The sequence below is a fragment of the Phaethon aethereus genome (genome assembly GCF_964289735.1).
Source record: "Phaethon aethereus genome assembly, chromosome: 10".
Taxonomy (NCBI): domain Eukaryota; kingdom Metazoa; phylum Chordata; class Aves; order Phaethontiformes; family Phaethontidae; genus Phaethon; species Phaethon aethereus.
This window is the reverse complement of record NC_138586.1, coordinates 17,404,621-17,431,963: the sequence shown is the minus strand read 5'-3', so window position 1 is coordinate 17,431,963 and position 27,343 is coordinate 17,404,621. Positions and strand designations below refer to the sequence as shown.

General features: G+C 50.5%; 2 protein-coding genes across 2 annotated transcripts in view; one reads left to right on the top strand and one right to left on the bottom strand.

The window, feature by feature from the left end:
* MCF2 (MCF.2 cell line derived transforming sequence) overlaps nt 1–7,854 on the top strand; it is a gene marked incomplete at its 3' end in the record, with an annotated part of 60,109 nt that extends 52,255 nt beyond the window's left edge. The window contains exons 26-30 of the mRNA XM_082004053.1: nt 342–448; nt 530–642; nt 921–1,033; nt 2,544–2,644; nt 7,814–7,854. Coding sequence (XP_081860179.1) covers nt 342–448; nt 530–642; nt 921–1,033; nt 2,544–2,644; nt 7,814–7,854 — 475 coding nt within the window. The remainder of the gene's footprint in view (nt 1–341; nt 449–529; nt 643–920; nt 1,034–2,543; nt 2,645–7,813) is intronic.
* Nucleotides 7,855–11,339: 3,485 nt separating this feature from the next.
* On the bottom strand, nt 11,340–26,964 carry F9 (coagulation factor IX; the record flags this gene model as incomplete). The annotated part of the gene is made up of 8 exons (XM_082004265.1): nt 11,340–11,887; nt 14,804–14,921; nt 17,232–17,470; nt 19,542–19,670; nt 21,411–21,524; nt 23,392–23,416; nt 23,761–23,924; nt 26,898–26,964. The coding sequence occupies 8 exons, from the start codon at nt 26,962–26,964 to the stop codon at nt 11,340–11,342; spliced, it is 1,404 nt and encodes a 467-aa protein (XP_081860391.1).
* Nucleotides 26,965–27,343: the final 379 nt, after the last annotated feature.

Sequence of the window (27,343 nt, the reverse complement as noted above, 5' to 3'; positions counted from 1 at the left end):
GGGGGCGGAGGGGTGTGCTGCCGTTCGTCCTTTGGTGGCAGCGGTCGGGGTCTGTAGGGGCACCCGCGGGCTCCCGCCTGGCGGCACAGCCTGAGCCACAGCTCCTCTGCAAACCGAGACGTAGGTAAAGACGGTGCCAAAATTCAGGGGAAGAGACACTGCGGCAACTTTATTTCCCCTCCCAAAAAATGAAAACCAGGCACCGAAGTCCTTACCCTTTATAGAAACATACACTAAGTACCACCGTTACTATTTCGGAGCCTGTTTTACAAAACCTCGTGGAGTTTGTGTTCATTCATAAAATAAAACTAAGATTGATTTTTTTTTTTTTAATCATTCAGAAAGCAGCAGAGAGCTTCCATAAGCTCAGAAGAGAACGACTCGGAGCGCACTAGCCCGGTGATGCTGGACAGTGGGCTCCTGTCCCCCCAGAACAAGCCCCACAGAAGTATGGACCCTTCCCCTTCCTTTGGGGAGCGCTTTGCGGGTGCTGGGGTACCCCCACCCTGAGCTGCACGCTGTCTTGCAGGCTGGCCAGGAATGTCACAGTCCCTGGAGATCTGTGAGGGGCTGGAGGAGTGGTCGGGGAACCAATACCTCTCCAACTGCTCGGACACCGAGGAGGAGGACGGGAACCAGCTGGTCAGTACAGAGATGCGATAGTCCCAGCGCTCGCGGTGCTGCCGGTTTTGGTCGTCTCGCTTTGTTTTGCTTCACTGGGTAATGGATGTATCTTGTCCATGTCTCGCGGATTTTTCATGTCTCAGTTTTGGGGAATGAGATGTCTGCAGCCACAGTTTCTTGAAATCATTTTAAGGTAGCTCATGGGGCTCTGTGACCTTCCCTGCGGCTGTCAGAAATAACAGCTGTGTGATATGAAATGTAGCTAAATAAGATAATTTTTTTTCTCACTACCACAGTCTCCAGGAAAATATAAAGCCCTTGCAGACTGCAAGAGGAGAGGATCAGAGGACCTGCTGGTGAAAAATGGGGATGAAATTCAGCTTTTACATGAAGATGGTGAGGGACAGTGGTAGGTATTTGAGGGTTATTTCGCCTTACCTCTCAGAGCCTGCAAGGCCCGTGCAACCTCGCGCACCTGGTGATACACACGTTGCAGCTTCTGATTAAGTTTTAGACTATTCCAGAAAGCTGGAGGATTCATTGCCTTGCAAAGACTAGAGGCCATACGCACTGGCTTGGCCTGGGAAAACATGTCAGGACTTCCCTTGCCTTGGGTGTCTGGGCAAGTTGTGTTTTACCAACATCTCCACAACCTCCTCTTGCCGTATTCTTCCCCCTTGAGATGATGCTTCAGGTGAGAGCTCTTTGCCCACCCCAGCTCAGCTGTTGGCTTTGTTCCTCTGGGCTTATTAATAGCAATATTGAGTAATTGCAAGACATTTTCCTCCCTCAAACAGCTGTATGAATGTTGACTGGTTGATGGCTGCAGACCATCTTTCTGTTGTATTTAAAGCTGTGGCTCGCCAGGTGACACTTCACAGCTGGTTGTCTCCTTACGGCTGGGAGCATGGCCTGGGAAATGGCCATACCCAGCCTCCTGCCTGCTGAACTATTAGTCTCCTTGTCTCGGAGGGCAGTGTGCCCTCTTCTGATTTTTGCAGCAATTTGGCTGAGATTTCTGGCTGTCTTTCCAGGTTGATTTTGACTAGCTCTCATCAGCCAGCGTGGGGTCTCTGTAGGAGAGGGAGCAGCGCGCTAATGCCTTGTTCGGGATATGGGAAGGGTGATATTAGCAGGAACCTGGATCAGATTTGTGCAGGCACTAGCCTATAAATGCACAGCCACAAATGCCCCGTGGAGGATTCCTGGCTGACATCTACAGCCCTTGCACTTCAAGGGAAATATGGAATGGAATGGAATAGAATATTTCAGTTGGAAGGGACCTACAATGATCATCTAGTCCAACTGCATTTTGCAAAATTCAGTTTGTTGTTAGCAAAAGCAAGATGTAAAGCATTTTGTTTTTGCTGAATGCTCGCCACCTTTCATGGTGGTTTCGGCCAGTGCCAGGCAAAGATTTCTCACATCAAACTTTTTTGTGAGCATAGATTTCACTGCATGAGTGAGACAGAGGGATGTCATTTATAAGCATGAGTATTTCCAGCTGCCTAAATCTTGTCTTGAGTTTACTTATGGTACCCTGACTAAATTCATCCTACCAGTCTAGCTCAATAGCACAGAAGTGAGGAAAGTAATTGCCCTTGGCTCCATCGGTAGTCAGTGGAGGAAAACTGGCGTCTCTGGAGGTCTCAGGCAGGATAACTTGTGCTCTGGACAGTCCTGTTCCTCTCCATTGACTAGAGAGGGACCTAAGGCAACTGTGCTCCCAATTTGGGTTTTTAAATTAGGTTCCTAAATTTAGGGAGGAAGAACACTTTAAACGCATGCCCAGTTCCTGTTAAAATGCTTCCTTGGTTTGAACAAATGGTTGGTTGCACCAGCAGTTGTGTAGAGTGTGCCCATATCAAACTGCTCATGGGTTGATTGGTTTCTTTTACTAATGCTGTTGTCGTTCAAAGGTTGGTGAAAAACCTAAACAGAAGAAAAGAAGGCTGGGTTCCTGTCCACAGTCTGCAGATAGTAGTCGGTGACTGCAGATTCCGGAATGCCAAAGTCGCAGGTATCATATAGCACGTCTAGCAGAAATATCTTGTAACTCCAGTCAGGTCTTTTAAGCCATTTGCATTACACTTGACGTACTAAATCTGGCTGCCTATGCCTCTGCAGGGAAAAAAAGAAAGCAGCTACTCCAAAAAGCCTGCAAAAGTAGTAAAGTGAGCTTTTTTTTTTTTATTTGTTAACGCCTTAAGACATTTCTGTGACTTTAGGCACTAGTAAATTAAAACCAAGCATTTAGAAACGTAGATTTCTTTGCAAGAGCACTGGGTAGAAGATGAGGGAGAAGAGACGGAGTCTGATCAGGGATTCCTGTGACTGTTTTGCCTACTCGCTGCTGTAGCTCAAACCCCGTGTGAATAGGAGGTGCCTCGGCACCATCTCCTCCTGCTGCAAAAGACGTCGTGGCCTGACCCCCAGCACTCTCGAGGCAATACTTCATTTCTGCAGCCTCCCTCTTGCCCTCATTGCTGCCTGCTTGTTAATCCATCGTTAGAATAAAGTTTATGAACAGGTTACCAGGTTTTGGCAGAAAGCTTCTAGTCTCAAAAATCGTATTTCTCATTTTCTAGGTGTAAATGTACATAGAAATGGATAGGGAAGCATAACAGATGACACAAGAAAATGCCTTAAGAGCAGCCTGTCGCCCTTGCCATGTATGCAGCATCACCACCCCATGTGTTGCCTCATCACCATGCTGTCCACTAGAAATGGGAGACCAGGGTTTGTGATGGGAGCAGCTCAGGAAACCCACATAGATTTAGTCCATTTTGGGGAAAAAAAAAAAAAAAAAGAAAAAGAATCCACCAGTTATGGCCATATGAAACAAATTTTGCAGGTAGATTTCTTTTTAAATACTTCCTTTTTGTCAAAATTTATTGTTTTCATGAATATGAAGGAAGCCTTCTGAAAGGCTTAAAATTCCGGTCAGCTCTTGATGGTTTTCCAGTATATTTCAGTGAAATCCTTCCTATACAGGAAGATATTTTTTTCCCCCTTTGTTGCAGGACAGTCAAATTTCACAGGTTGGAGGTTTTCTGACTTTACCTAAGGGGTAGCTCATAGTGGGCTAGCAGCACAGCTGAGAGGCCTGCTCCCACTGTGCAACGCCATGTGCTTGAATTCGCACCATTCGCACCTCGAATCCTGTGTTCAGTGTTGGGCCCCTCGCTACAAGAAGGATGTTGAGGTGCTGGAGTGTGTCCAGAGAAGGGCAACGAAGCTGGTGAGGGGTCTGGAGCACAAGTCTTATGAGGAGCGGCTGAGGGAGCTGGGGTTGTTCAGTCTGGAGAAGAGGAGGCTGAGGGGAGACCTTATCGCTCTCTACAACTACCTGAAAGGGGCTTGTGGCGAGGTGGGTGTTGGCCTCTTCTCCCAAGTAACCAGCGATAGGACAAGAGGAAATGGCCTCAAGTTGTGCCAGGGGAGGTTTAGATTGGATATTAGGAAAAATTTCTTCACCGAGAGAGTGGTCAAGCATTGGAACAGGCTGCCCAGGGAGGTGGTGGAGTCACCATCTCTGGAAGTGTTCAAAGAACGTGTGGATGTGGCGCTTCAGGACATGGTTTAGGGAACATGGTGGCGCTGGATTAATGGTTGGACTTGATGATCTTGAAGGTCCTTTCCAACCTAGTGATTCTGTGATTCTGTGCTGTCTTCCCAGCAAAGTGGTTATTGCATCTTGCCGGGTCCTGGACCACAAGCCTGTGCAGGAGGCTTCTCCAGCCATAAATGCACCTTGAAAATAGGGCGCCAGCAAACTTCAAATGCTGGTTTGCTTTGTCAGTGGTCACATCCCTCAAAGCCTGGAGACGTGCAGCTCCAGGCTGGTTTACAAAGTGGCTGAGTACAAACTGAGGAGAATTTCGCAAGGCGAAACCACGGAAGGCTCCTCCTGCCAGTCTCACACCACTGCCCAGATGCTTTGCCAGGGTCTAGGTGCAGCACCGAGGCTCTGCTTTCCCTGTGAAGGTTAACTCTGTCCTCTCTCGCTATTGCTGGCCGTGTGTGCAGTCTCTAGGCATGATTCTAATTTTACATGCACTCCAGGCAATATTGTAGGATGATGTAGGATGTTTTCTTTCTACTTCCAGGAGCTATTCCTCGAGCTTTTCAGTGACGTGTCCTCATAGCCATAATGTACTTTCACTCTGCAAACTGGTTGTGAAACAGTACCGTTGCATTTAGCAATTCCCTTTCCTCTGGACTGGTCATTTTATACTGCAGGTGACTTTGTACTACTGACCGCTCAGGGACGCGGTCTGGACTGGGCTCTTTTCTGCTTCTTCAGAAGATGGAGCTCTTGCTCCAGTACAGCAGAGGGAGAATTAGGCAGCCAAGCTTGTAGGGCAAAGTAGGGGCAGGAGGGAGCACCGTAATCCCCCCATGTTATTAGACGCTTGTGCTGAAACGCTGTTTTGCATGTAAGCAGGGTAAACTTGATTGGGGTGTGGGATCCCCGAGAGCTCAGAGCATGCTGGAGTGGCTTCAGAGCTGGGGGAGAGGCAGCCCTGGCCCTTCGCAGCGGGTGGTGCCTCTGTTACTGCTCGGCTCCAGGTCCCCTCAATAAATAGAAATATATCTCCAATCACAGCATTTCGTAAACAGAAATCATACAAATCTGGGATTTGGGCTTTTTTCAGTGCAAAGCCTTTAGCTGAGTAGGTGAAATGGTTCCCGTACCTTAACATATTTTCGTAGATTTGTTCTGTGGCCCTGACAAAAACCTCCCACCACGGGATGGCTGATGCCTGCACGCTTACAAGCTGTTCCGCTCCCCTCCTGCCAATTATTCCAGTGTTGAGCCAGTACAAATCATAACGAACTTGCAGGGAACTTTTTGCTGCCCATTTGAAGTTATCAGACGTGTATTTGGTCGATGCCCCACTCCCTTACCATTGCCAGCTTAGTAAATCCACCGTCCTCCTGCACCCGGCCTGCCGAGGGACAGCCTGTGTGCAAAGCTGCGCTTGCAACACCCGCACAAATCCACAGATCGTTTTTCTTCCTTTCCTCACATGGTTGCATGGGTAGTTTTCCTTACAGATTAGAGGTTACCATTGGCAATGCCATGTAACTCTTCAAAAAGCAAGTGTTTTGGTCCAAATCTTTTGCAAAGGGGTGTGTGTGGGAAACTTTATTAAACTTTTGGTAAATCTTGGCCTGGGTATAAGCCAGGAGGCTTTTGGGGAGGAAGATGGCTGGCTTCGAGGTCATTTTGAAAACCAGCTTTCCTTCTGGTGTGCCTCTAGCTATAATTTCTGAGATTAGTTCTTGCTGCTTGCTTCTGAATAGGTTTATTCTGCCTCCTGTGCAAGTCCATGGTGGATTTTTTTATGTATGTGCCATAGGAATAGCTTTGTATCGCAGGTGGTAACGTGCAGATCTCAAAATGGGAAAGGTTTGGAGAGAACTCTGCCCAGAAAAAGCAATATGCTGAAAATAGCCACTCCTGAGATTTACCCATGCCGTGCCAAAGCGGTCAGGCGTTGCCTGGTGAGCTGACGTGACTTTTACCTGAATTAACAAGGAGGTGCAAGATTATCTCTTCACTTCCCTTGTGCAAGACGCACATCTCGGGGAAGGTGAGGGCTGCAGCGTTACAATCCCAACTCCTCTTCTGCAGCGGGGCAGGAGGCAAAGGAGATAAAACGTGCCAAAGGCCGTGATTTACAGCACTGACGGCGGCTGTGCCAGTGGAAGAAAAGGCATCTCGCCCCTCAGCTGCCCCGCGTGGCAAGCGGAGAGCAGGGACGGCAGAAGCGGGGTCCATGCTGTAACCCAGAGCAGATGCACGACTCGTTTCCACTTCAGTGACACAGTCCTGGCGTCCAGCAGCGCCGCAGCCTCTCCTCGCATCGAGGTTAAGCTCTGCCCCTGCTCCTCTTTTCTCTCAGCAGTGGTAAACAGGCGCAAGCAAAGGGAAACGTGCCGTTTGCTCCTGAATTTTCACATCAGAGCAAAATGGGGCCAAAGCATTTTTAGCTTTTTTTTCCCCTGACCTTTAAAAGCTGGGCAGAGAGAACGGCGAGCGCTCCGTTTCCACGCGCTGCATGGAGGTTGCCTGAGACTGATTTCTTTTAGAGAGAGCATGAAATAGAGTAGCCTGAATAAAAAAAGGGAATCAAATGAAAAATGGAAGCAGAAATGAATGCCTTTACTTATTATATATATAAAAGAAATACTGCTACAGCTTTCAAGTTCTTTTAAACAGCAGAAAAGTTGTAGGTCAGAATTTGACTTGAGCCCAAAGGCGAGGAGCATTCAGAGCAGGCGTGGAAGGACGCTCTGCGCCAAGACAGGCGCCCGCGCCCGCTTGGTGTAAGGAGGACGCAGGCTCCCATTCTACACGCCAGACGCTCTCCTAGTTTGTTTTAACACCTCACTCGCCACGTTATCCCCCCCAAGCCTTAGGGTGATCCCCTGTTTGTGCTCTTCATGCAATAAAAGCTGAGTAAAGGTTTCACCCGCTGGTAGAGCCCGAAGGACCGAGCTTGCGCATCCTCTGCTCCTGCTGGCCAGGGCGGTGGGGATCGTCCTCTCGACCGTGGTGGGCTTAAGGCAACCCTTTACGTGGCTGCCTGGGCACGTGGTTGGAATCTGCCCGATGAGAGTATCGTACGTGGCTGAACCCATGAGCTCCCGCAGGCTGGCGGAAGCATGTTGGCCGAAACGCCCAAGTTTTGTCTTAAGTTCTGTTTGAAACGCCACTTGCAGCTTTGCGGCTGCAGCGCAGCTCTTTGCACTATTACTCAGGCACTTTAATGATTGCAGCCGCAGGCTTTTGCGTTTATGCAGGTTGATTTCTTTTTGGCCTTTGAACCGTAGAGCAGGGTTTCCTTGTGCAGCCTGCGATGCCAGCCGGCTTCGCAGAACAGCTGTTTTGTAATGCTGTAAAAACTGTTTCGAGCCTGACGAAGTAGAGTCCAGAGAAGATATCCGCTGGCCACGCTGCGATAATCAAGTGACAGATGATGGAAATGCGTCAAACCCTGTGGTCCTGCCTTAGACAAGGCTCTCGCTGAAGCTCGTGGGAGTTCAGCTTTTAGGGAGAACCGCGGGAGTGCACTTACTTATTTTTTTATGTCATACAAATGTTACATGATTACAGGGAACAATGTATTTCTTGGAATAAGATGCTTTAATATTAACATCATTCTTCATTACTTTATAGATGCTGCCCTGTGTAACACGAGAAAGTTTAGTTCCCCTTGAATTAAGGGTGAACTAGCAGCATCCTATTTTCGATGCTCTTTGGAAGCTTTCAGCTAAGTGTTACAGAGAAATAGCACAATAGTTGGAGTTGTCCTGTACTATTCATCACATTCACAGACCTCCACAGCTTCATCTGCACTGAACGGGACTGGGGTCCTAAGCAGCTTCTCATAGTCATAAAGGAAGCCATTCTCTGCTCTTTCTTTTTTTTCCTCCTATGGAAAGTACAGTATTTTATTATTTTTTCCTGCTGTTTTTCCATGACATCCATCACGTTTCATCAGAGAAGTACACTACAGTTTCCTGACACTTTGTTTAGATGCTTGAAATTTCCTCTACAGGTTGGAGGCTTTACCTACTTACTAGCTGACAACTGTTGAAGTTGCAAATAAAAGAGTTGAGTTTTGGTAAACCAAAAAAAAAAAAAAAGAAACCAAGCAAAGAAGCTGTATGTCACGCTTAATTGATTTATTGATTTTATGGATGGAGTTTTCTTAAATATCTACTTCAGCTATGTGAATGTAATGTTCTGTAAGAGCATCATCTGGCTGACTCACATGCGAAGATGCAATAACGCTAAAGATCCTCTTTTTGCACTTAGGGTCTGACTCCAGCCCATCGCAGTCAGTCCCATTGATTTCGGTGAGGTTTGGATCAGGTCAAACTGGCAACTCAGGGTTGTCGCCAATCCCTTAGGGTCCCAAAGCGTCCCGAGGCTGAAACCTGTATCTAGCAAGTGTTGAAGTTTACATTAAATGTCTGTACTTTTGGAACACGTGCCATAAATCAAAGTTAAATGTCCATGTTTGCACTAAGGATGTTCTTGTGATAAGACTGTACTTTTCAGCATCTTTAACAACAATGTAGCTATTGAATTTTAGAGAAAGAAAAAAGGATATTGAACACTCGTAATTTAATTTTGTGTTCCTTTGTCTAGTTTTGTTCTTTTGTAGAACGTAGGTACAGGTGGTTTGACTTTTAAGCAGATGTGTATGAAGAGCATCTGACTGTGTCGAGAACAGGGTTAATAGTGTGCATGCGGTGGTGAATTTGCTCTGTCCCGTCAAAATGAAACGTTTTATACCGTGGACTAAAGGGGGACCATTATGATCTGACGTTGATTTGTGAACCATGAATTCTTAGACACAGTACCAAGTTGTTAAGTTAGAGCATACCGGGTTTGGGTTTTTTTCGGTGACCGTTTTTGTACAGAGGAATTGTTGAACTACTTGATGGCTGTGGTTGCCCGGGGGCTTCCCCGCTGCGCAGCGGCGGGCATTTCTCCACTTCGGGTGGCCAGTATTGCGGGTAACCCCCGTACCCCCTCAAAAACACGACCAGCTGAGTCTGAACAGAGCAACGCTGCAAGACCTAGAAAGATCTCGGTATTCTTCAGCCACTGGCAATCATAGCAGAGAGGTTTTAAGGCACTGAAGGTTATTTCTGTCTACTTTAAAATGGGTCACAACGCGCTTGCTAGGTGGAAAAGTAGGAGTCTCTTAAGTTATTGTCGGGGCTGTTTATAGTGGTAACAATTCTTGTGGTATCAGTACACATTTTGAGGTACAACTGTGTAAATATTTGTCTCAAACATAGCACATGTTGCATATTCAATGGTTTTAATCTTTTTTGTCTTCCATAGTTTTAAATCTAAGCTTTTATTAATTTATGAGATTGAGAAGTTCTGCAAATCTGAATGTACAGTTCAAGATTTTTAACATTTGAAACTTTGCACACGACATGGTATGTTACCTTAAGTATGCTGTTCAACTAGGCTCTTCATGTATATGTTATTATAAATTACAGTAGAGAATTTTCTCTGACTGCAAGTTTAAATGAACTATATTGTATATGTACCTGTAAAAAAATGTGTTAAATCTATATTTAAAGATTAAAAACTTGTTAAATAAATTCATATGAGAATATGCAATTCTGTCCAAAGACACCTCTGCTGTAATTCTAGACACACAAAAAAAAAAAGAATTCTCACAGTGTTGGTTTTATTTAATTTCTTTGGAACAAATATAACCTTCTCACATGCATTGGGATTTTAAAATAAGCAATGGCAGATGAGCCGATTAGCTTCTTGCTGGATGTAGCGGCAACGAAATTGGGAGAGGCACCTTAGTGCTCATCCTGACGTCTGAAATAGCCGCTACTGAAGTCCTGCCCCGGCTCAGGGCGTCTCATCGCCGGCCTCCCTGCGCCCCAGCACCGGGCAGCGCTGCCAGGAGGGACCTGCGGGCTGGGGGCTGTGCCCGTGGGTGGGGGCACGGGGCCGTGCGGGCACCAACAGCCCTTTGGCAGGTGGTGTGGGGAGAGAGGTGGTCTTGGGGGCACAGCGGTGGGGTTCTGCCTCGGGACGTGCGTGGTCCTGTGTGCGGTGCCCACGGCGCGGTAAAGCCAGGCATCCCGGGGCGCCGTTCCCAAAGGCGACGCTCTTCCCCTGTGCGCCCTGGAGTTTTCCATGGAAGGAGACACGGGACGGGCCGGCACCGCTGGGAGGTAAACGGACTAGTCCCTTCTCTTGAAGTGGGAACCGAATTAAGCCCGCGGGAGGCAGCCCGGCACAGGACCTCTGCCCAGCGCCGCCTCTCCCCCGGATGCCACCCCCCTTCCCCGTGCCTCGGTGCCAGCGCCCGCCCGGGCACGGGGCAGGCACCTGCCAGCAAGGTTCCAGACACTGGGGTGTCCCACGCTGCCGGCTCTCGGTGGGGACGGTCCTCAAGCCCTCTTGGGGAGGGCGATGCTCCGTCTCCATCACCACCAGCAGCGCCCGTGGCCACGGCCTCTAATTTAACACGATTAATACAGAGGCTAGGACAGGTAACGAGCACTAAGCAGTTCTTTTTGTAATCCTGACAAGGCTCTGCAAAAATCATTAGCATAAAGCCTGCTGCTACCTTTAGATGAGTTTTATACAGGTTTTAAGTCATTTACGCAGCCAATTTCATGCTGTCCTAAAGCAGGAGGAGCATCTCCTGCTGCCCGTGACCCATCTCGTGTGAAAACGTCTGGCCGAGAGTGCTGCGGGTGCAATGCTTTACGCGTTTACCTCCCTCCTGGGCTCCTGCTACAGGGACGATGCTGGATGCTGGTGCCCAAGGCCCCGGTGCCTGCTGGGCTCCCCTTGCGTGCGGTGCTGTGCGGCAGCCGTGGGCAATGCCGGTGGCACGCTGGCCCGGGGCACGTGAGCCATGCCCCGGCTCAGCCACACCAGCCTCTGCATCTGGGATCTGGGGTCTTACACCACCTCAGCAGCACTGGTGCGTTCAGGAATGCAGTCATGGGCGATTAAAAGGGCTTTTTATTTCCTTAATACCACATTTCCACTGCGTTCTCTCAACTTTTGCCTTCCATGAGCAGAAATTAGTTCATTTAGAAACGTTTATTAAAACGCAACGATTTCTGAGAAACAGCGTAGATTGCTACGGTCTCTCTTCAACTAACCAGTCCGTCCCCAGCGCGGCGTGACCTCCCGGGGGTTAGGTAAGCCTCGTGATTTCCTTTATCCACTTCAGGTACTTGGAGACCCTGGTGTAGATGCCGTATTTACCTGGCTTGGCACATTCCTCACCCCAGCTGGTGATCCCCGTGAGAAACCAGGTGCCCTCGATCTCGGTGGTGTAGGGTCCTCCGCTGTCCCCCCCGCAGGTGTCACTGCCCCCGGCCGCGAAGCCCGCGCAGAACATGTTCTGCAGGATGGTGGTGGAGGTGCTCTTGAGGCAGGTCGGCCGGTCGACGAAGGGCACCTTGAGGACCTGGAGGATGGTGGCCGGCCGGCCGCGGAAGAGCGTGCTGCCCCAGCCGCTCACCGTCCCCGTCCCGTGCTTCAGCAGGGCGTTGGTGAACTCCCGGCTGCCGATGCAGATGGGGGTGACGTAGCTGTTGAAGCGGAGCGGCTGGTCCAGCTCCAGGAGGGCGATGTCGTTGTGGTGCTTGTTGATCGTGGCGTTGTACGTGGGGTGGGGAAGGATTTTCACCACTTTACGCCGCTGCTCTGTGCTGTCATCCTCGTTGGTGTTGTATTCACCTGCAGAGACAAGCGTGGCTCGGGCTCCGTGACCGGACTAGCGATGTGAGGCTACCCGAGCCGGGCGGCTGCACGGGAACGAGCGCCGCGCGCCCCAGCCCTCGGGCCGCTCCGAGCCTGCTGCCGGCCAGGCTGCTTGCTCCTTGCCCAAAGGGCGTTGGGGGTCCCCCCATGGCAGCAGCTCCTCGGTCCCCGCAGCCAGCAGGACCTGGACCCCCAGATGCGACACCGGGCACGCACCGGCCCGTAAGTGCCAAAGGTCCAGCTGCTTTGCCAAGGTTAGTAGCAATGTGGCCGTTCCTGGGATTTAGCACCCTCACAGGTAGGTAAGGGGGATGTTACCCTAGCATCAAAGGGGAGAAAGCCTCTAGAATTAAAAATCTCTCTTTAAAAATCATTTATTAGTGAAAAGAAACCTGACTTCTTTTCCAAAACCACACAGCCACAGGGCAGAACGGGGTGCAGGGGACTACGGAATGCCCACCCCCCGTGATGCTCACAGGTGCCCCCCGGTCCCTGCCACCCCCCCGGGGCTCAGCTGCTTGCGGTTGCAGCTGAGTGCTGCCGGCAGCTTCAGGCTCCTGTCATTGAGTTGCTGGCAGCCTATTGCCTCCCCTCCCGGCTTGTGTAACAGGTAGAGGGAAGGGAAGGTGTTCTGTGGTCTCGGGCCGGCAAACGGGCAGCCTCTGGGTCTGCCTGGCAGCTGAACCCCCTCTCCCGCCTGCGAACTGGCGGCAGGATGACTTTTCCCGCTTGCTTTCTGGCAGCCCAAGAGGCACAGGGTGCGTTTAACCCCTGCTGCGGTGCTTCTGCACGCTTTGCTGTAATCTCCAGAATACACCGTCTCCCCTAAGCAGTATCTGCAGCGCTCCTGGCCCCGGCAGTGTCCTGTGCCTGCTGTGCCTGCCTGCGAGGAGCGGCGCGGAGCCCGGCGAGAGGTGAGGCAGCTTTCCGCGTTCGCGTTAACGCCGGCGCCTGGCGAAAGCGGGTTTGGTGGCTGGTGCTGCTGCTGTGCTCTGTGAGGGTTTTTCTGCAGCGGAGTGTGAATGTCAGCTTCTTTGCAGGCTGTGTTTCTACAGTGTGAATGCAAGGCAGGTGTGGGGGAGACTTTCAGAAGGTTTTTCTTACGCTACGGCTGTTTACTATTGCTGGAGACCTGTAAATATGCTTCAGGGGCGAAAGCGGAGAGGCAAAGAGGGATGGGGAGGGGAATGCTTCTTCCACCCCTGCTATCAGTTTTTGGGCCTCCTAGGATGCTGTATACAAAGCTGAACATTTAGTACGAACAGACATGAAGGAATCGGATGTTGCCCACGCCGCGTACGTGGTGCAGGCACAAATCCAATGGTCCCTGAAGCCCTGCAAAATCACGTTTTCCTTTCTTGACTTGCTGCGTGTCCAAAACCCTGCCCTGGAAACCCTGTGGTGCTGCAGGGCGGTGTGAAGGTAACGCAAGGGGAGCTGGCTGGTAAACAGAGGGGTGTGTGACATGCAGGAGGGAGCCTGAAAGGAGAAGCAGATGCAGCAAAGGCAAACCTCTCTCCAAGTGGAAATATGCTTTTTTGGGGGGGGGGAGGACAAGTCTGTTTTTGCACCAAGCATTTTGTACTTTCTCACGTTGGGGAGTACAAGGCTGGGCTTTGTGCTGGGCTCTCAAGCAGAACTGCCTGAAAGTAGATAGAAAAAAAATGTTGTGTGTGAGCTGTGAGCTTCATCCTGCCAGCACTGGGCAGGTGGTGCCCAGCCCCATAGCACAGTCTCTGGGGTCCAGCCAGGCACCCCAGGAGCTCAGCCACGTTAACATAGAAGATGAAAATGTGTCTGGAGCCGCTTTGATGAGCTTGTTCTGTAGATATAAACTCAGTGCTTCGAGGCTCAGGTAGAATGTAATTTTTGTCACTAATACATTTCATAGCGTTTAAACGGAAAGCACGATTCTTCTGTGCCTCCTCCCAGCGCAGCTTGTATCGGTTACAAACCATACCCCTCCTGTACCCATCAGCGTAACCCTCCCACACTAGATACTCACAGAGGGGAGAAACAAATAATTTGGGGAAGGTGATTCTGCCACAGCCGTGAAACGTGGCACTGCGATGCTCGCCAAGGCCCCGCGCTGAGCTGTCAGCAGGCTGCCTGGCAGGCAGTCTGGAGCGGCTGGGTACCAAGAGGCTGGGGAAACACCATTTTTCAAGCAGAGATACATTCGTTTTGTAAAGTAGCAGCATCACTGGCTGTGCAGCCTGGCCACACCACCCCTGCCTAACTCCCCAGAGACCCTGCTCTAAAAGCTTTCCCACATGCCAGCCCGGTTTCTCTAGTTCAATCTGCAAGTTCTATTTACTTCTAAAGAAGTTGGGGGCAAAAGTAGTCATCTTCTCCTTGCAAGGAGCTAGCCTGGTTACTGGTGCCCCTCTTCCACCAGTCACACAAACCCGTTCACCGAGAGTTGTGTGAAAACTTGGTGTGACCCCCAAGAAGAACAGAAATCCCTAGCGAGGTCCTACGTGGCCAGCAGAGAAAAATCCATCACACCAGCTCCTGAAGCAGCATCTTACCTGAAGTCCACCAGGCTTTTAGGCAGCCTGGGGTCCCCTCCGGCTCAGGTGAGCTTGCCTGCAGTGAGGTTGAGCTGTGCTTGCAGCGTGGTCCGGGAGCTCCGTGGCTTTGGGACCGAGGCCGGACCCAGCTCACCGCTCCCACCAGCGGTGGTGGTACCGGCAGCGACCAGGCTGCCGGAACGCTGCGATCTGCAGAACGCAACTGGGGCCTCGGTGCCCTAAAGCAGCCCGTGCCACGTTGCTGCCCGTGGTGGTGGTGAGGGTCCCGGGGTTCCCCGCAGTGCCGCGTGCCTGGCCAGTGCAAGCCCCGTCCCACGTCCCTCGCCTGCGCTGGCCCGATGCCACTTGAGGTGCTCACCTGCCACGGCAGTGACGTCGTCACCTGGCTGCAGGCAATGCGCTGCCGTCACTACCCATTTCTCATTGATGATGGATGCGCCGCAGAAGCCCACGCCGTTGCTGTTCACCAGATAAACCTGTGGGAGCAGAAGGAAATCTCACCTGTGGGTTTGTGTAAATCAGAGGGGAGGAAGAATGGCATGGGGGGGGTTTGTTGGCTGTAGAACAGGCTGCGTTTAGGTCGTACAGACCCAGTGCTCCCAGAGACGCTGCTCCTCGGGGACTCCCTGCCCCTCCGTCCCCTGCGCTGTCGCAAAGGGTGGCCAACGCTGCCCCGCACGCGTGTTAGTGCCCCGTTGTCCTTCTCCTCTGAGTTTTGTGCTGAGGTTTACGTTCGGGGCTCTCTGCCCTCCTCTGCTGCCAGGCCAGGAGGGCAGAGAGCCCCGAACGTAAACCTCAGCACAAAACTCAGAGTGTCCGAAATACAAGCACTCCCGCACGTACCTCCTAAAAGTGTTTCGCCAGTGACTAGATCTTAACTAGGGATAAAATCTTAACTACCCGTCTCATTGGGACATCTGAGTGCCTCAGCACCTACGGGGCACGAGCCAGGATACCTTTATGCTAAAAGCATCTAATTAAATGGATCAGCTGACTTGGTGGACTGCGTTTAAAAGAAGGATTTCTTTCTAATTCACCCATTTCGTGCCTTTCAAGTGACGTGGCTCGTCGCTGTCTGCCTGTCCCATGCTTTCCACGTACGTGGTCGTTTGACGCCTCATTAGGCAGGGCCGGCTGCATTTTAAGGAGGTCAATATCCGTAATGGAGAGGACGACGCTCGCCCACGGGCATGAACCAGAGTGCCACCGGGCCCGCAGCCATCCCCACGCCCGGTGCCCGCACCCACCCGCCCGCCGGCCACGGGAGGGCAGCGCAGGCTGCCGGTGGCGGCTGCCGCCGCGGAGCCGGCGCCCACGCGTGCCTGTGGGTGCGGGACTGCCGCTGGAGCAGCCAGAGAGGAGGCGGTGACACGGTTCATAAGGCCCTTCGCTGGGATCTGAGCCCCGCAAGCACCCCCAAGCCCCGGGGGGACGTAGCACCCCTCCTGGCTGCCGCCTGCGTGCCGGCAGACCGAGCACCGCCGTTTGCCAGCTGGCAAAAGGGCAACCGAGATTTTTTCCACAGGGTGCCTGGCGAGGCGAAGGTGTCCATGAGCACAGCTAACTAGCCGGACTTGGTGGGCTCGTAGCGTGCGAATTTACTTTCTTTATCGGTACTGATTTCTCGTATTTAACATTCTGGTTCTCCTCCTGACTGTCTGTGAGCGTGCGGTGGGTGCCGGCATCACCTATGCTTTGGCCTGCAAAAAGCTGTGCCAGAAAGCTCTGTGTGACCAGGGCAGCGGTACGGCCTCTTTCGGACACAAACGTGATGTCCCAACAAACCTCCTGCGGCTGCTTCTGGTGGCCCCAACAGTCTGTCCCCCCAACACGTTCCTGGCTTTTTTAGCTCTGAAATGGAGGGCAGATACCTGCTCCCGACCTATGTGCATACACCCTGCTCCCTGCTCCGCTCCCTCCGCAGACGCAGAGGGATCGGCTGCTCTGTGCGAACGGGCATTTACATCCCTGTGTGGTCAACTGTTCACTGAACCACTAGTGTCGGTCTGTGCCTGAGCTTGCAACAGAAAGAGATTTGCCATTCCTAGAACCTCGCTTGAACTTACTATTCTGCCCTCGCAGCCGAGATTTCTGCACTCACTGAAGCCAGGGTAGAATTTAAGGGCAGTAGGTGACTTTGAAAAAGACCCAAGCTAGGAGCTAACTTTCCTTTTGACAACAATTTAAAAATATTCACAGAGCGGTGGGTTGGAGGTTTCTTTGCAGCCACCCCCTTGCCTGTGATGTCACTTTTGGTGAGGTAGAGAAGACTATGATGTTGCAAGTAGCGTGTGGGGTTGGATAAAGAAAGGGCCGCTGGATTTGGTAGATGTCATACCAGGATAGATCCTTCGTTGGTATAAATTATCGTGGATCTGTTGAAACTGATGGAGCCAATAAAGGAGCTGTGTTGTTCCCTGTGAAGCTGTGCCTTGCAAAGCTCCCCTCCCTCAGCCTTCAGCTTAGTCTTGGTAAATTCGTGGGCTGCTGGGGGACCTGTTGCTACAGCTCAAAATGGGATCCTTCATGCCCTGCAGATAAAGCTGCTGTTACTCTGACTTCCAGCTTTTTTTTTTTTGGACCCCCAGCCAGGCAAGTGTTGTTGCTGTGGTGTAAAACTGTGTACAGAAAGAAGCTGTCTTCCTGTTAGACTTGAGATCTATTGCTAAACTAACCTCAGAGGTGGGCTTTGGGTATGTAGAAATAAGCTGATCCTGCATCCAGAAGGAAATGGACAGACAGAGCGACTGCTGGGGTTACAGGAGAGCTGCAGAAATAGCCAGTACCTGCCACGGCACCTCGCCTCTCATGCTGTCTGAGCCACCGACCACCCGGGTGCCCGTCTTAATTATCGGTGTGATTTTCGTGGTGGCGGCGGTGCTGGTTTCCGTGGTGTTGTCGAGCACCTCGTCATGAGCATCGTCGTGGTCATCGGTGGTGACGTTCCAGTGCTCAAAGGTGTTTATGGCTCGCGTGAGCTTGCTCTTCGCTTCAGGAGCCGTGATCTTCCCGCAGGGATACGGCACTGGGAGAGAAATGGTCACGGTTACGACGGGCTGGGCGTCACGCTGAGATTTACAGCAATCAAAGGAGCAGGCGAGGAGACAAACGCTGCCTCGCCTCAGCACCTTGTTTGGGGACTGCCGGGGAGATGCAGGGCTATGGGCTGCAGTGCAGGTAATATGTAAGAGTAGCAAAAGCACGGGTGGTTTCTGGGCTTTAGAAATGAATTCTGAGCAGCATTAAAAAAGAGGAAGGCTTGCGCGAGGGAGCGCACGTCTGACGGGACGGTGCAGCTGCACCCTTCTTTCGCGGGGTGCTGAGGCGCGTTCCTGGGACGCTCGCTGTGGCGGGCAGCCGGGCGCTTGGCTGACATTTCTGCAGCAAGTAACTCCAGTACAATAAAAGTCCAGCTGGGAGAGGGCAGGAAATAATATCTGCCAATTGTACAGATAATCCTGCTTGGCACCAAGGTGAGGAAAACATTAATAAACTCTTTCTAGAGTTGTAGGTTTTCTCTGTTAATGAAGATCTCATCTGTAGGCTCATTTCAGACGAGCTCTTCCCATTTCCCTCCCACGCAGTGTGTGCCGAATTCCTGCTGATAGTGGCAGTCAAAATAGTAAATAGCATCAGCCATTGTCTTTTGTCTGAAAAGCTTTTGACAGTACTGTGCAAACAAACATTAGTGTAAAATCAGATGTCAGTGTGGCCTACTGAGATTTCTTTCTTTCTTTCTTTTTTTTTAAACAGTCCGCTTTAGGAATAGGGCTTAAGTAAGTGTTGAGTGATGGAAAGTGTACCTGTGAGCTTAGGCTAGGAAATGAAGGTTTCAGAGCCAACAAGAGCTAAGCTTTTGCAGGAAGGGCAATTACCCAACCTGAAAGATGATCTTATTGCTAACAGTAAAACTTTCTGGTCCAGTGAAAGTGATATAGCATGTTGGGCAACACGAACCTGAGCTTTTAATGATCTCCATTAACAGAAGGACTCCCAGCCTGCGATACTTCCTACAGTGATTGCTGAAAGTCAGCACTTTCAAGAGCAAAAAGTGTTCCCAGCTGTCAGACCTTCAGAAACTAACTCGCCTGTGAGGGTGCCTGTATGCTAGCTTAGGTGTGCAAATCTGTTACTCTCAGGTGTTAGAAATATCGTAGCATCAAATGTTAAGTTGAGCTTAAATGACAAAAGTATTTCTCTACTCGATCTCCTCTTTCCTCTGCCAGATGTGCTTCTGAGACGTTTATGCCCAAGCGACTTGTTGTGTTGCGGTGGGTTGGGATTGCACGTGTCAGTGGAGTTAGAGATATTGTAACAGTCTAGGAGCGGGTAAAGTTGGGGAACGTGACAAGAACCAGCTATTCTTTAGCCCTTTATGAAGCTGCAACCTCAAGCAATGCGTTTCCCCTCACCCCACTTAACCCCACAGCTAAACCACGGAGTCTAGTTTCTGTTGAGGACCTTAGTGTGCAGATACACACTGTTGGGAGGACAGCACCACTGCAAAGCTTCACTTGTTTCCACCCAACTCAGGTAATTATCAGACACTGGGTGATGGCCAGTCATGAAAAGGACCATCAGGGGATTTACAGTAAGAAAGATGGTCTTTTGTGCTGAAAAAGCCCAGAGCACCCTCAATATAGGATCGGTAACTAGGTAGTAGCTCCTGTTGGAAGAATATGGGAACAAACTCTGGTTGGATGGACACCAGCATGTATGCTGATGTAGCTGAACATCACATTTCTGTCTCCAGAAAACTACTGATCCATACCTAGAAATATGACTGCAAGTGGGAGAGGCACCTGTGTGAGTGGCCATTTGAAATGAGCATTTGCTTTGTGCACAAATTCCCGGACACCTACCCTCCTCCCCCAGCCACCTAGGCTAAAAAATTGGTGTTTAGATTGCATCCTTCAAGCCTGACCTCACATCTGCCATTGGGAAGTGCAGGGTCAGGCTCTTTACATCTGCTAAGCAGGAAAACAAGGCTGGTTTCCAACAGGATATTGCATTTCTATGAAATTCTTGTACCTAAATCCAGGACAAAACCTTGGAAACTTTCACCCAAATCTCTTAAAAACACTTTAAAGGTTAACCTGTAGGTTCACAGGACTTTCCATCTTCATGAAGTCTATAGCCAGCGGCACAGGAACACACAACTTTCTGTGGCGGGTCATGCCTGCAGAAGTGCTTGCAGCCTCCATTTTTAATAGCACAAGTGAAGTCTGAAAGAAATTAGAACAAAACTGTGAAAGCTCTTCTGAAATAAAACTGTTTTTTATTTGTTCAGACTTGGGACTTTGGACTCAGCCTACGACCCACTCCGGTTGTTCCAGGCTATGGAAAAGGGGTGGTAGTTTGCAAGGAGAGTGTCCTCCTTCCAAATCTCGTGATGAAGGAGCACCAGGCACCTCTTCGAGAAGGCAGGTTGAGGAAAGGGCCAGTGGGCCCTGTGAGAGGTCCTGCCGAGCCCTGGCACAGCCTCCTGCCTCCAACAACTGCATGCTGTCTGAAATTTGGCAGCCTGACCCTAAAGGACTCCTGCAAATATTTGGTTACGAGCCACGTGATTTCCCCACCGTCGTGCTGCCCTCCTCCCCCCCGCGCTTACGGCAATCCAGCCCCGGCGCAGATGCTCAGCGGAGAACGCTGTGTGTCAAATGGGAGTAAACCCTGAACCCAAGCAGGGCTTTGTCTCGGGATTATCACTGGGCTCCGAATTTAAAACCTCAAGCAAAGCCATATGTTCTTCCTGACACAGCAATAAATCATCGCGGCCTGGTGCAGAAGACCCATTTCAGTAGGACGTTTGATGAAACAGGTCCCAACCTGAGGCACGGCGAGATTCCCTATGACTTGTGCGTGTCTTCTCCCACCCCTCTGTGGTGGGAACACCATCTCCTGGAGGTGGGAAACCACTAATCCACAGATGCCCTTTTAATTCTCGGTGAATTTTCAAATAACTTCACAGCAGATTAACTCCACTCCTACTTCCTCAAGGACACCTCCCTTCCTGTAGCCATTTTAATGCCATCATTTACTATTTTTACAGAGCTCCTTTTCACGCCTCACTTCTAGTGCTATTTTTGTTCCTGTCTCACTTCCACGAGAAATCTGCAGTGAGACTATTTAAATTTGATGCAGCTTTGAAATGCTCTTTTTAGCGTACGCTCCTCTCTTGCCAGAGCAGAAGCACAACTAGAAAGAGAATCTTTTATTAGTGCAGTGAGTCTAGCACATTATGCGAGTCGCACAGCCCCTGATTATATTATAAATATAAAAGCTGAAGATCCCTCTTGCTTAAATTATCAGCTGTTTGGTTTTCATAAACTCCTCAACCCATCAGGAAAATATTTGCCTTTTGTTTGCCTTCAGAATCAAGGTTGTTGGTGATAATTATAATTATGAATTTCGCGGAGTGCCACTCAGAGGAGGTTGTGATAATCCTGCCCTGCTCAGCACCTGCTGCCCAGGCTGGCATCAGAAATGGGGAGGAGTGAGAGCATGGGGGGCCCACCGGGGTCGGTGGAAAACCGTCGCTTTCAGCGGGTGAGCACATCGTCCTTGATTGATGAGCAGCCCCGGAAAAGCTTGTGCTGGGGAGATAAAGGAAGGTCTCTGTGTCAACATTTGCGCTGGCAGCTGCAGCGTGCTGAACAAAAGACCTTGAGCCTGAGTCTTTGCTGAACCCTGCGTAAGAGCAGGCACCTCGGTGCTCAGCGGAGGTGGAGCTGGAGCTCCACCAAGGACAGGAGAGGACGGAGATGTCCGCTCCAGTATCCCCAAGCATGTCCCACTATAATCCCGCTACTGGTGGTCTGAATTCGCACATTCACACAGTGCCTTACAGCAAGGCAAAGTGTGTACGAAACAGCCCTTGGGCAGGACGAATCTCTATGGCCACTTTGGTCTGATGGGATTTCAAGTAGGGCAGAACAACTGCAGGTCGAGCCCCCGGTACGTACCTATCTCACAGTTCCTGCCTTCGTACCCAGCCGGGCACCAGCACACATAGGAACTTACTGCGTCCTTGCAAACGGCTCCGTTTTTGCATGGGTTGGGGTCGCACTGATCTCCATCTTGGAGAGAAGACAAGAGAATTAGCAAATACGAGCATCCACCGCAGCTGATGCTGACCAAGCGCCGGAGCCTCGCTCTGTGCAAGCCTCCTGTTAAAGACGAGCGAGATACTGCCCACCTTCCTGCTTTGTAATGGAAAATAAGTCAGACCCTGGCACCCAAGTGCACAACAGACAACGTCAGCGCTGGGGAAACATCAGTAGCGGGGCTTTACCCAGGGTCCTAATTATATACCCTGTCCCGCGTGGGTTAATTCTGCTTGTTTCAGCAGAGCTCCTCCTCATGCAGCATCTCAACAGGACCTCATGTCTTGGCTAAGTTAGACAGACAAAGTTAGAAGGCCTGCTTCCTCAAGAGTGGTTAGGATTTCCTAATCTGAATTATTTTAACACTACTGTCTTAATTCTCTGAAGGTTTGGGCCTGTCCACTTGGGTTTGGAGACCTCGCTGTGTATTAGGATTGAGCGCCTCGGTCATTGCTCTTTCTTTCTAAGTCTTGTACGACTATTAACTAGTCTAGATTTTTTTCTTTCCATGTCAGGGCTTTTACTTTCACAGTTGCCTATGGCTGAGAAGCTGAGGCTTTAATAAAAATATTGCAAAATGAATGTTCTAACACTTTGGAAGAGCAAGTCAGTGACATTAAATTTGTGTGCTTTGAAATGGTTATGCAAAGGCCACGAGGAAGGGGAACGTCTTGATGCGTTTGTGTCCTGCCTGTAAGCGTGGCTGTTAACGGCGCTTTCAGGAACGGGCCGGAATGCAAAAGGCAGGTCTGCAAACAGCGACAAAATGGTTTTGTCTTGTCTAAGATGTGGTGTCGGGGTTTGCACCCAGGGTGTGGATCGCAGCTGCTATTGCTGCCTGCTGAGGGCGATCGGGGCTTGGTGCTACTTGGGTGCAGCGCAAGGGGTGAGCTGGCGGGGGCTGCACATCTTGGGAGCAGCAGCGTGTAAGCTGAACAGTAAACCAGGCGCTTTGGGTGATCGGGGAATACATGGCACTCACGATTTTTTGAAAGGCTAATTCGTTACAGTGGCAGGGAAACAAATGCGGCGTTGAGATTCATCAGTTGGGTTTTCAGAGGACGGTCCTACGATGCAAATGTAACTTTTTTATTTTATAGTCCGGACTGAATACTCTGAATTATTTAAGGCTTTTTAGTGAGATGTTCTGGGCACTTTGCCAACCTACAAAGCAGTTCGTTTATTGAAATGTCCTTAAAATTAGTTTCAGATGTTTTAGTGGGCATTGAAACCTTTTTGGTAAGGGACCAAAAGGTGGAAAGATGGTGAAAAGAAAATGGTGAAGAAGAAGCAAGGGTTTGGGAGCACTGGTGTGAATTGCAAACAGCTATTTGCTATGATCATGCTGAGCCTCCACTTTAATATGGCATTTCCAGGGATTCACGTTGTGCTTGCATGAGGCTGTGCCTTATCTGAAGATCTCTGCTTGAGAACAGAGCATTTGCTGTTTGCTGAAGGGGTGTTAATTATTGCCGCCGTGTTTTACTCTGTAACACCTCTGAAACTGGAAGTCCAGAGCGTGACCTGGGCTCAGCGGATCCAGTGGTCTTTGTGAACTGGTTTTGTTCTGTGAGGTTTTTGAAGTTTATTCAAAAAAACCTGTTTGAACAAATAATTTATTTTTTCGATGGTAATAAAAATAGTAATTTTTTTGCAATTTAAATACAAACGGGACAGGCCCAGGATTGTTTGTGGCTGCAGGATTTAGGGTGCATGACTCTGACTAGCTCTGTCATTCCAGCATTCAGAAACTGTTATACATTTATTTCAATAAACATCTGCTACTTATGCATTGAGAGATGAATATTATGCATTTGAACATGAAGAAAGCAACTCTTACCAATGTATGTTTTCCAAAACTCCATCTGCAAAGGAGAAAAAAAAAAAAAAAAAAGACATTTCCTTTGATTTCTAATTTCTGGGCACTGCCTGACTGAAGTAGTAAAGGGATGACTCCAAAGCTAAAGCAAAAGGCTTGCAGGAAAACAACCACCTCCGTAATACCAGCGGTGACCAACAAACCTTTAAAGCAGTTCCCCAGCCCAACTGAGGGATCAGCAATGAGGATAAAACACGATAGATGCTGCACTTGGCCCCGGCAGGTTTTCCCCTCGCTGCCCGCTTCCCACTCTGTGCCCCACCTGAAAAGCTCGTGAAGGTGCAGGCTGGGGGGAACGAGGTGTTGCCGTTTTGCAGCAGCGATACTCACTGTTTTCTCTGTGTTTTCAAACACTTCTCGGGCTTCCTCAAAGCTGCATTTTTCTTCTATGCATTCCCTCTCGAGATTCCCAGGAATAACCTCTTCCAGTCGGTTTGAATTGGCTCGCTTTTGCCTGCGCAGAACCGAGCTTGCCTCTTTGTTCTCGATGAAGACTGCAGTGTGAAAAGAAATGGGGGCTAGAGAGGAGCACGTGCTGTCATGTGGTGCAGCTGGGATGGGCTGTCAGGGCTCTGCTCCCCCCAAAAGCAAGCCCTTTTCATGCGTTCACCCCCCCATTGCCCCATGGCCGCAGGCATTTCAGGAGTGTTATCATCTGCTTGAGGTTTCTTTGGTGTCTAACTTAAGTGCAAACCAGAGGATCAAATCTGGAGAACCAAGGGTCAAAGTAGTCGACAGACAGAAATGACTGATGGCGAGAAGGTGATTAGGAGCGCTGAAGTTCGATGCTTAAAATACCCTAAAGCAGACGGTGTGCGTATCTCCTATCATAGATGCACAGAGCGGAGTAAGCTATTTGACATGCTGCTGCTCAGTGAGGTCTCGTCTGGACACAGAAGTTGTCCTGCTTTAACTGTCTCTGCCTGTTTGGCTGTGAAAGGTGCTGGGGCCCTTGGAAGCCATTGGCCATTTGCTCCTCACCCTTACCCATGCGGCTGGGTACCACCGTTTCCTGCTGGCAGGAGGGGTGACATGAATCCTCCTCAGCCCCTGGGCCAGGTCATGTCAACGAGGTGGTGTGCATCCACCTTCAACTTGCTGGCCAAGCTCCTGGGCAGAAACCACCGGCAGAGAGCTGCTGGCACTGCAGGAACCCCCCGTCTAGGCGGGAAGTCTGCAGTGGCCACCAGGCGTCCCGTGGTGGCTGCCTGATGAAGGGCACAAGGACATGCAGTCCTGTCATGGTGCTACCATGAATGTTCTCCTGGCAGGGCAACGTGTCCCATTGGCAGCGTCAGCAGCAGCAACCTCTCTGCGGCAGCCGCCAAGCAGGGTTTGCTCCTGACCCGCCTCTCCTGAGCACTCTTCCCCCGTCCCACCTCTCTAAAAAGGACATTATTCACCCAAAGGATCTTCCCGCCGTGCCTCCCCGGCCTCTCCTCTCTCACCAGCCACCCTCAGTGCTCGGAGCCATGTCTCTTTTTGTCACCAGATGGCACGGTAGAGCAGCTCTTCTTGGAGCTGCTGGTGGCCACCCTGGACTCAGACCCTTGTCTGGGGGCTCTGTGCTGGAAGGGGTTCAGGCACCTGTGGGCCTGGCCCTCCGGGGGAGCATGAGCTCAGCCAGGCGGGCAGAGAGGAGAGTGAGGGGCAAGTGCCACCGCTCGTTCCTTCTCATGGCCAACTTCTGCTCCTGATCCAGAGCAGATCCCAGCCTCTCCGAACCCGCGGGGGATCACTTGTGTTGAACTCTCAGGAACCCCAGGCGGGTTGCTCTGATTTACGCCATGCCACTGATGGCGTAACCAGCCCCTTCACCGAAAGATCCCTCTGCAAGAGACTGAACTCGCCGTTTTTGCCATGCTTTTAATCAGTGTACCGCAAGCTTGCACCTCTGCCTTCCTCATGCTAGTGTGCTTTTGGTTACAAACAAAAAGGAGTGCATTAAAATCCTGACCTTATTCTAATTGTTTGGCAGTAGATACTGACGGGTACAGCACCGGCCTCTGAAGAAGGCAGGCTTGTTTCAAACCCTGCAGCCCCCGGGGGGTGGCTGGGCCCCTGCCAGCTGCACGGTTGTGCTTTAGGTGTGGGACCCCCAGGCGAGGCTCCCCGGCTGAGCGGGGGGCTGAGAGCAGGGAGGCACCGGCGGGCGGGCACAGCCTTGCTGGAGGAGACTTGCCCCCTTCTCCCCATGGCGTGGGCTGCAGCCTCCAGCTTGTCCCCAGGCTGGGCAGAATGGTGGAGCCTTCCTTGGTTTTGTCACCTTGTTGGGCTCTCCGTGCCCAGGGAACCCCCGTGGGCACGGCCACACATTGCCCTGCGTGAAGCGAGGCAGCTGCCTTAGACCCACTCCTTCTTCTCTTCCCGGTGGGATGTGCCGGGCACCTGCCGTAATTAACCCATTTAATGGAGAGAGCTCATTTTAATGAATGCAGCTTTGCCTCCCTTGGATCTCTCCAGGCTTTCTCAGTTGCGTACTGGTCCCACAACACTGCTTCACAAGCAAAACTTGAATGGAAGGTCACAGGTATGGTACTCACCCTGGCTGGGAACCATCCTCACACCAAGAATATACTCACACGTGACTTATCAACTTCTGAACTGGCCCCTGAGAGAGTGAGATGGGTCTCTGGGCCGAGGGGCTGTGGGGGGAGACCTGTCCTGCCAGCTGGGTGTAGTATGTTCTAGCAGGTACACCTGGATGGGTGGTGGCTGTGCTCACTTTTCGTTGCTAAGCAAACATTTTGGAAAGAGGCCTTTTTTTAAAAAAAACCCCTTGTTACTTGCAGTGTTTTAATGAAAGAGGAAAGGCCAGCCTTGCACCAAACAAGTACTCACCCTGGATGTGAACCAGCCTCTGCTGGAACTGTTGCTGCTACAGATAAATCAAGCAACAGCCTGCATTACTATGTGTGATTGCCCACATCCATCAACCACTCTATCTTGTCTACAATTTTGGCTGCATCTTACAGTCATTGTTAAATTCACGCTGGGTTTGGCTTTAAACAATTCTCCCAGTGGCAAATTCAATGACTGTTTTATGGATGTGAGTACTTTGTACTCCAGGACAAAGCGATGGCACACGAAGAGGTGCGGATGTTACTCCACCAGCTACGCTCTCCCCATATTTTCCTTCCGTGTGTGGGTGCGTGCATTCGAAAATGGCTGAATCAAGCTCTGAAAGCTTAAAAGCTGCAAAAATTTAAGAAAAATCCCGTTCTTAGAATTAATCCCTGTGACACATTCTGTGTCAAATCAGCATAAAAGCTATTATTTCATTCCCAAGAAAAGAACCAGAGCTTTAAAAAGAGGAGCTATGAAATGCAGCGATCCCTCTGAGCTCTCGTCTCTTATAAGACTGCACAAGCTGTCCCACCGTCAAGTGACAAACTTGTCCCTTCACCTGTGCCAGTAACGCCCCACACCCAAAAGTGAAGGACTTGCTAGGTTTTAAATGAACCCACCTGTACTTTCGTCACCAAGACAAGCTCCCAGAAGACAAATGGAGAGTACGAGGGGAATATTTGCCATCTTCTTCCCACTGCCCAAACCTCTCTCTAACAAATTGCTCAGGTGGTGGAGCTCAGTCAATAGTTCCAAAGTGCAAGTGGTTGTTTATTTATTCTGGGTAAGCCTTTAATTTAAAGTCCCCAGATGTGCCATTGGTGAGGCTTGCAATGGCAGCATGGGTGTTACATGAGAGGGCATGTCCATGTACAAGAAACCTGCTGGGTAGTTGCAGTCCTTGGGCTCATCTTCTGCTCTGTGGGATATTACTGCCATGTTTGGGGGTTGAGCATGGCACGAGAATAAATTAGTTCGGCTTCAGTGAACCTCTTTAAAGCACTGGGTTTCCCATTCCTATCCAGGTGATTTTCTTGGCCATATAAAAGTCTACAGTAGCATTTTC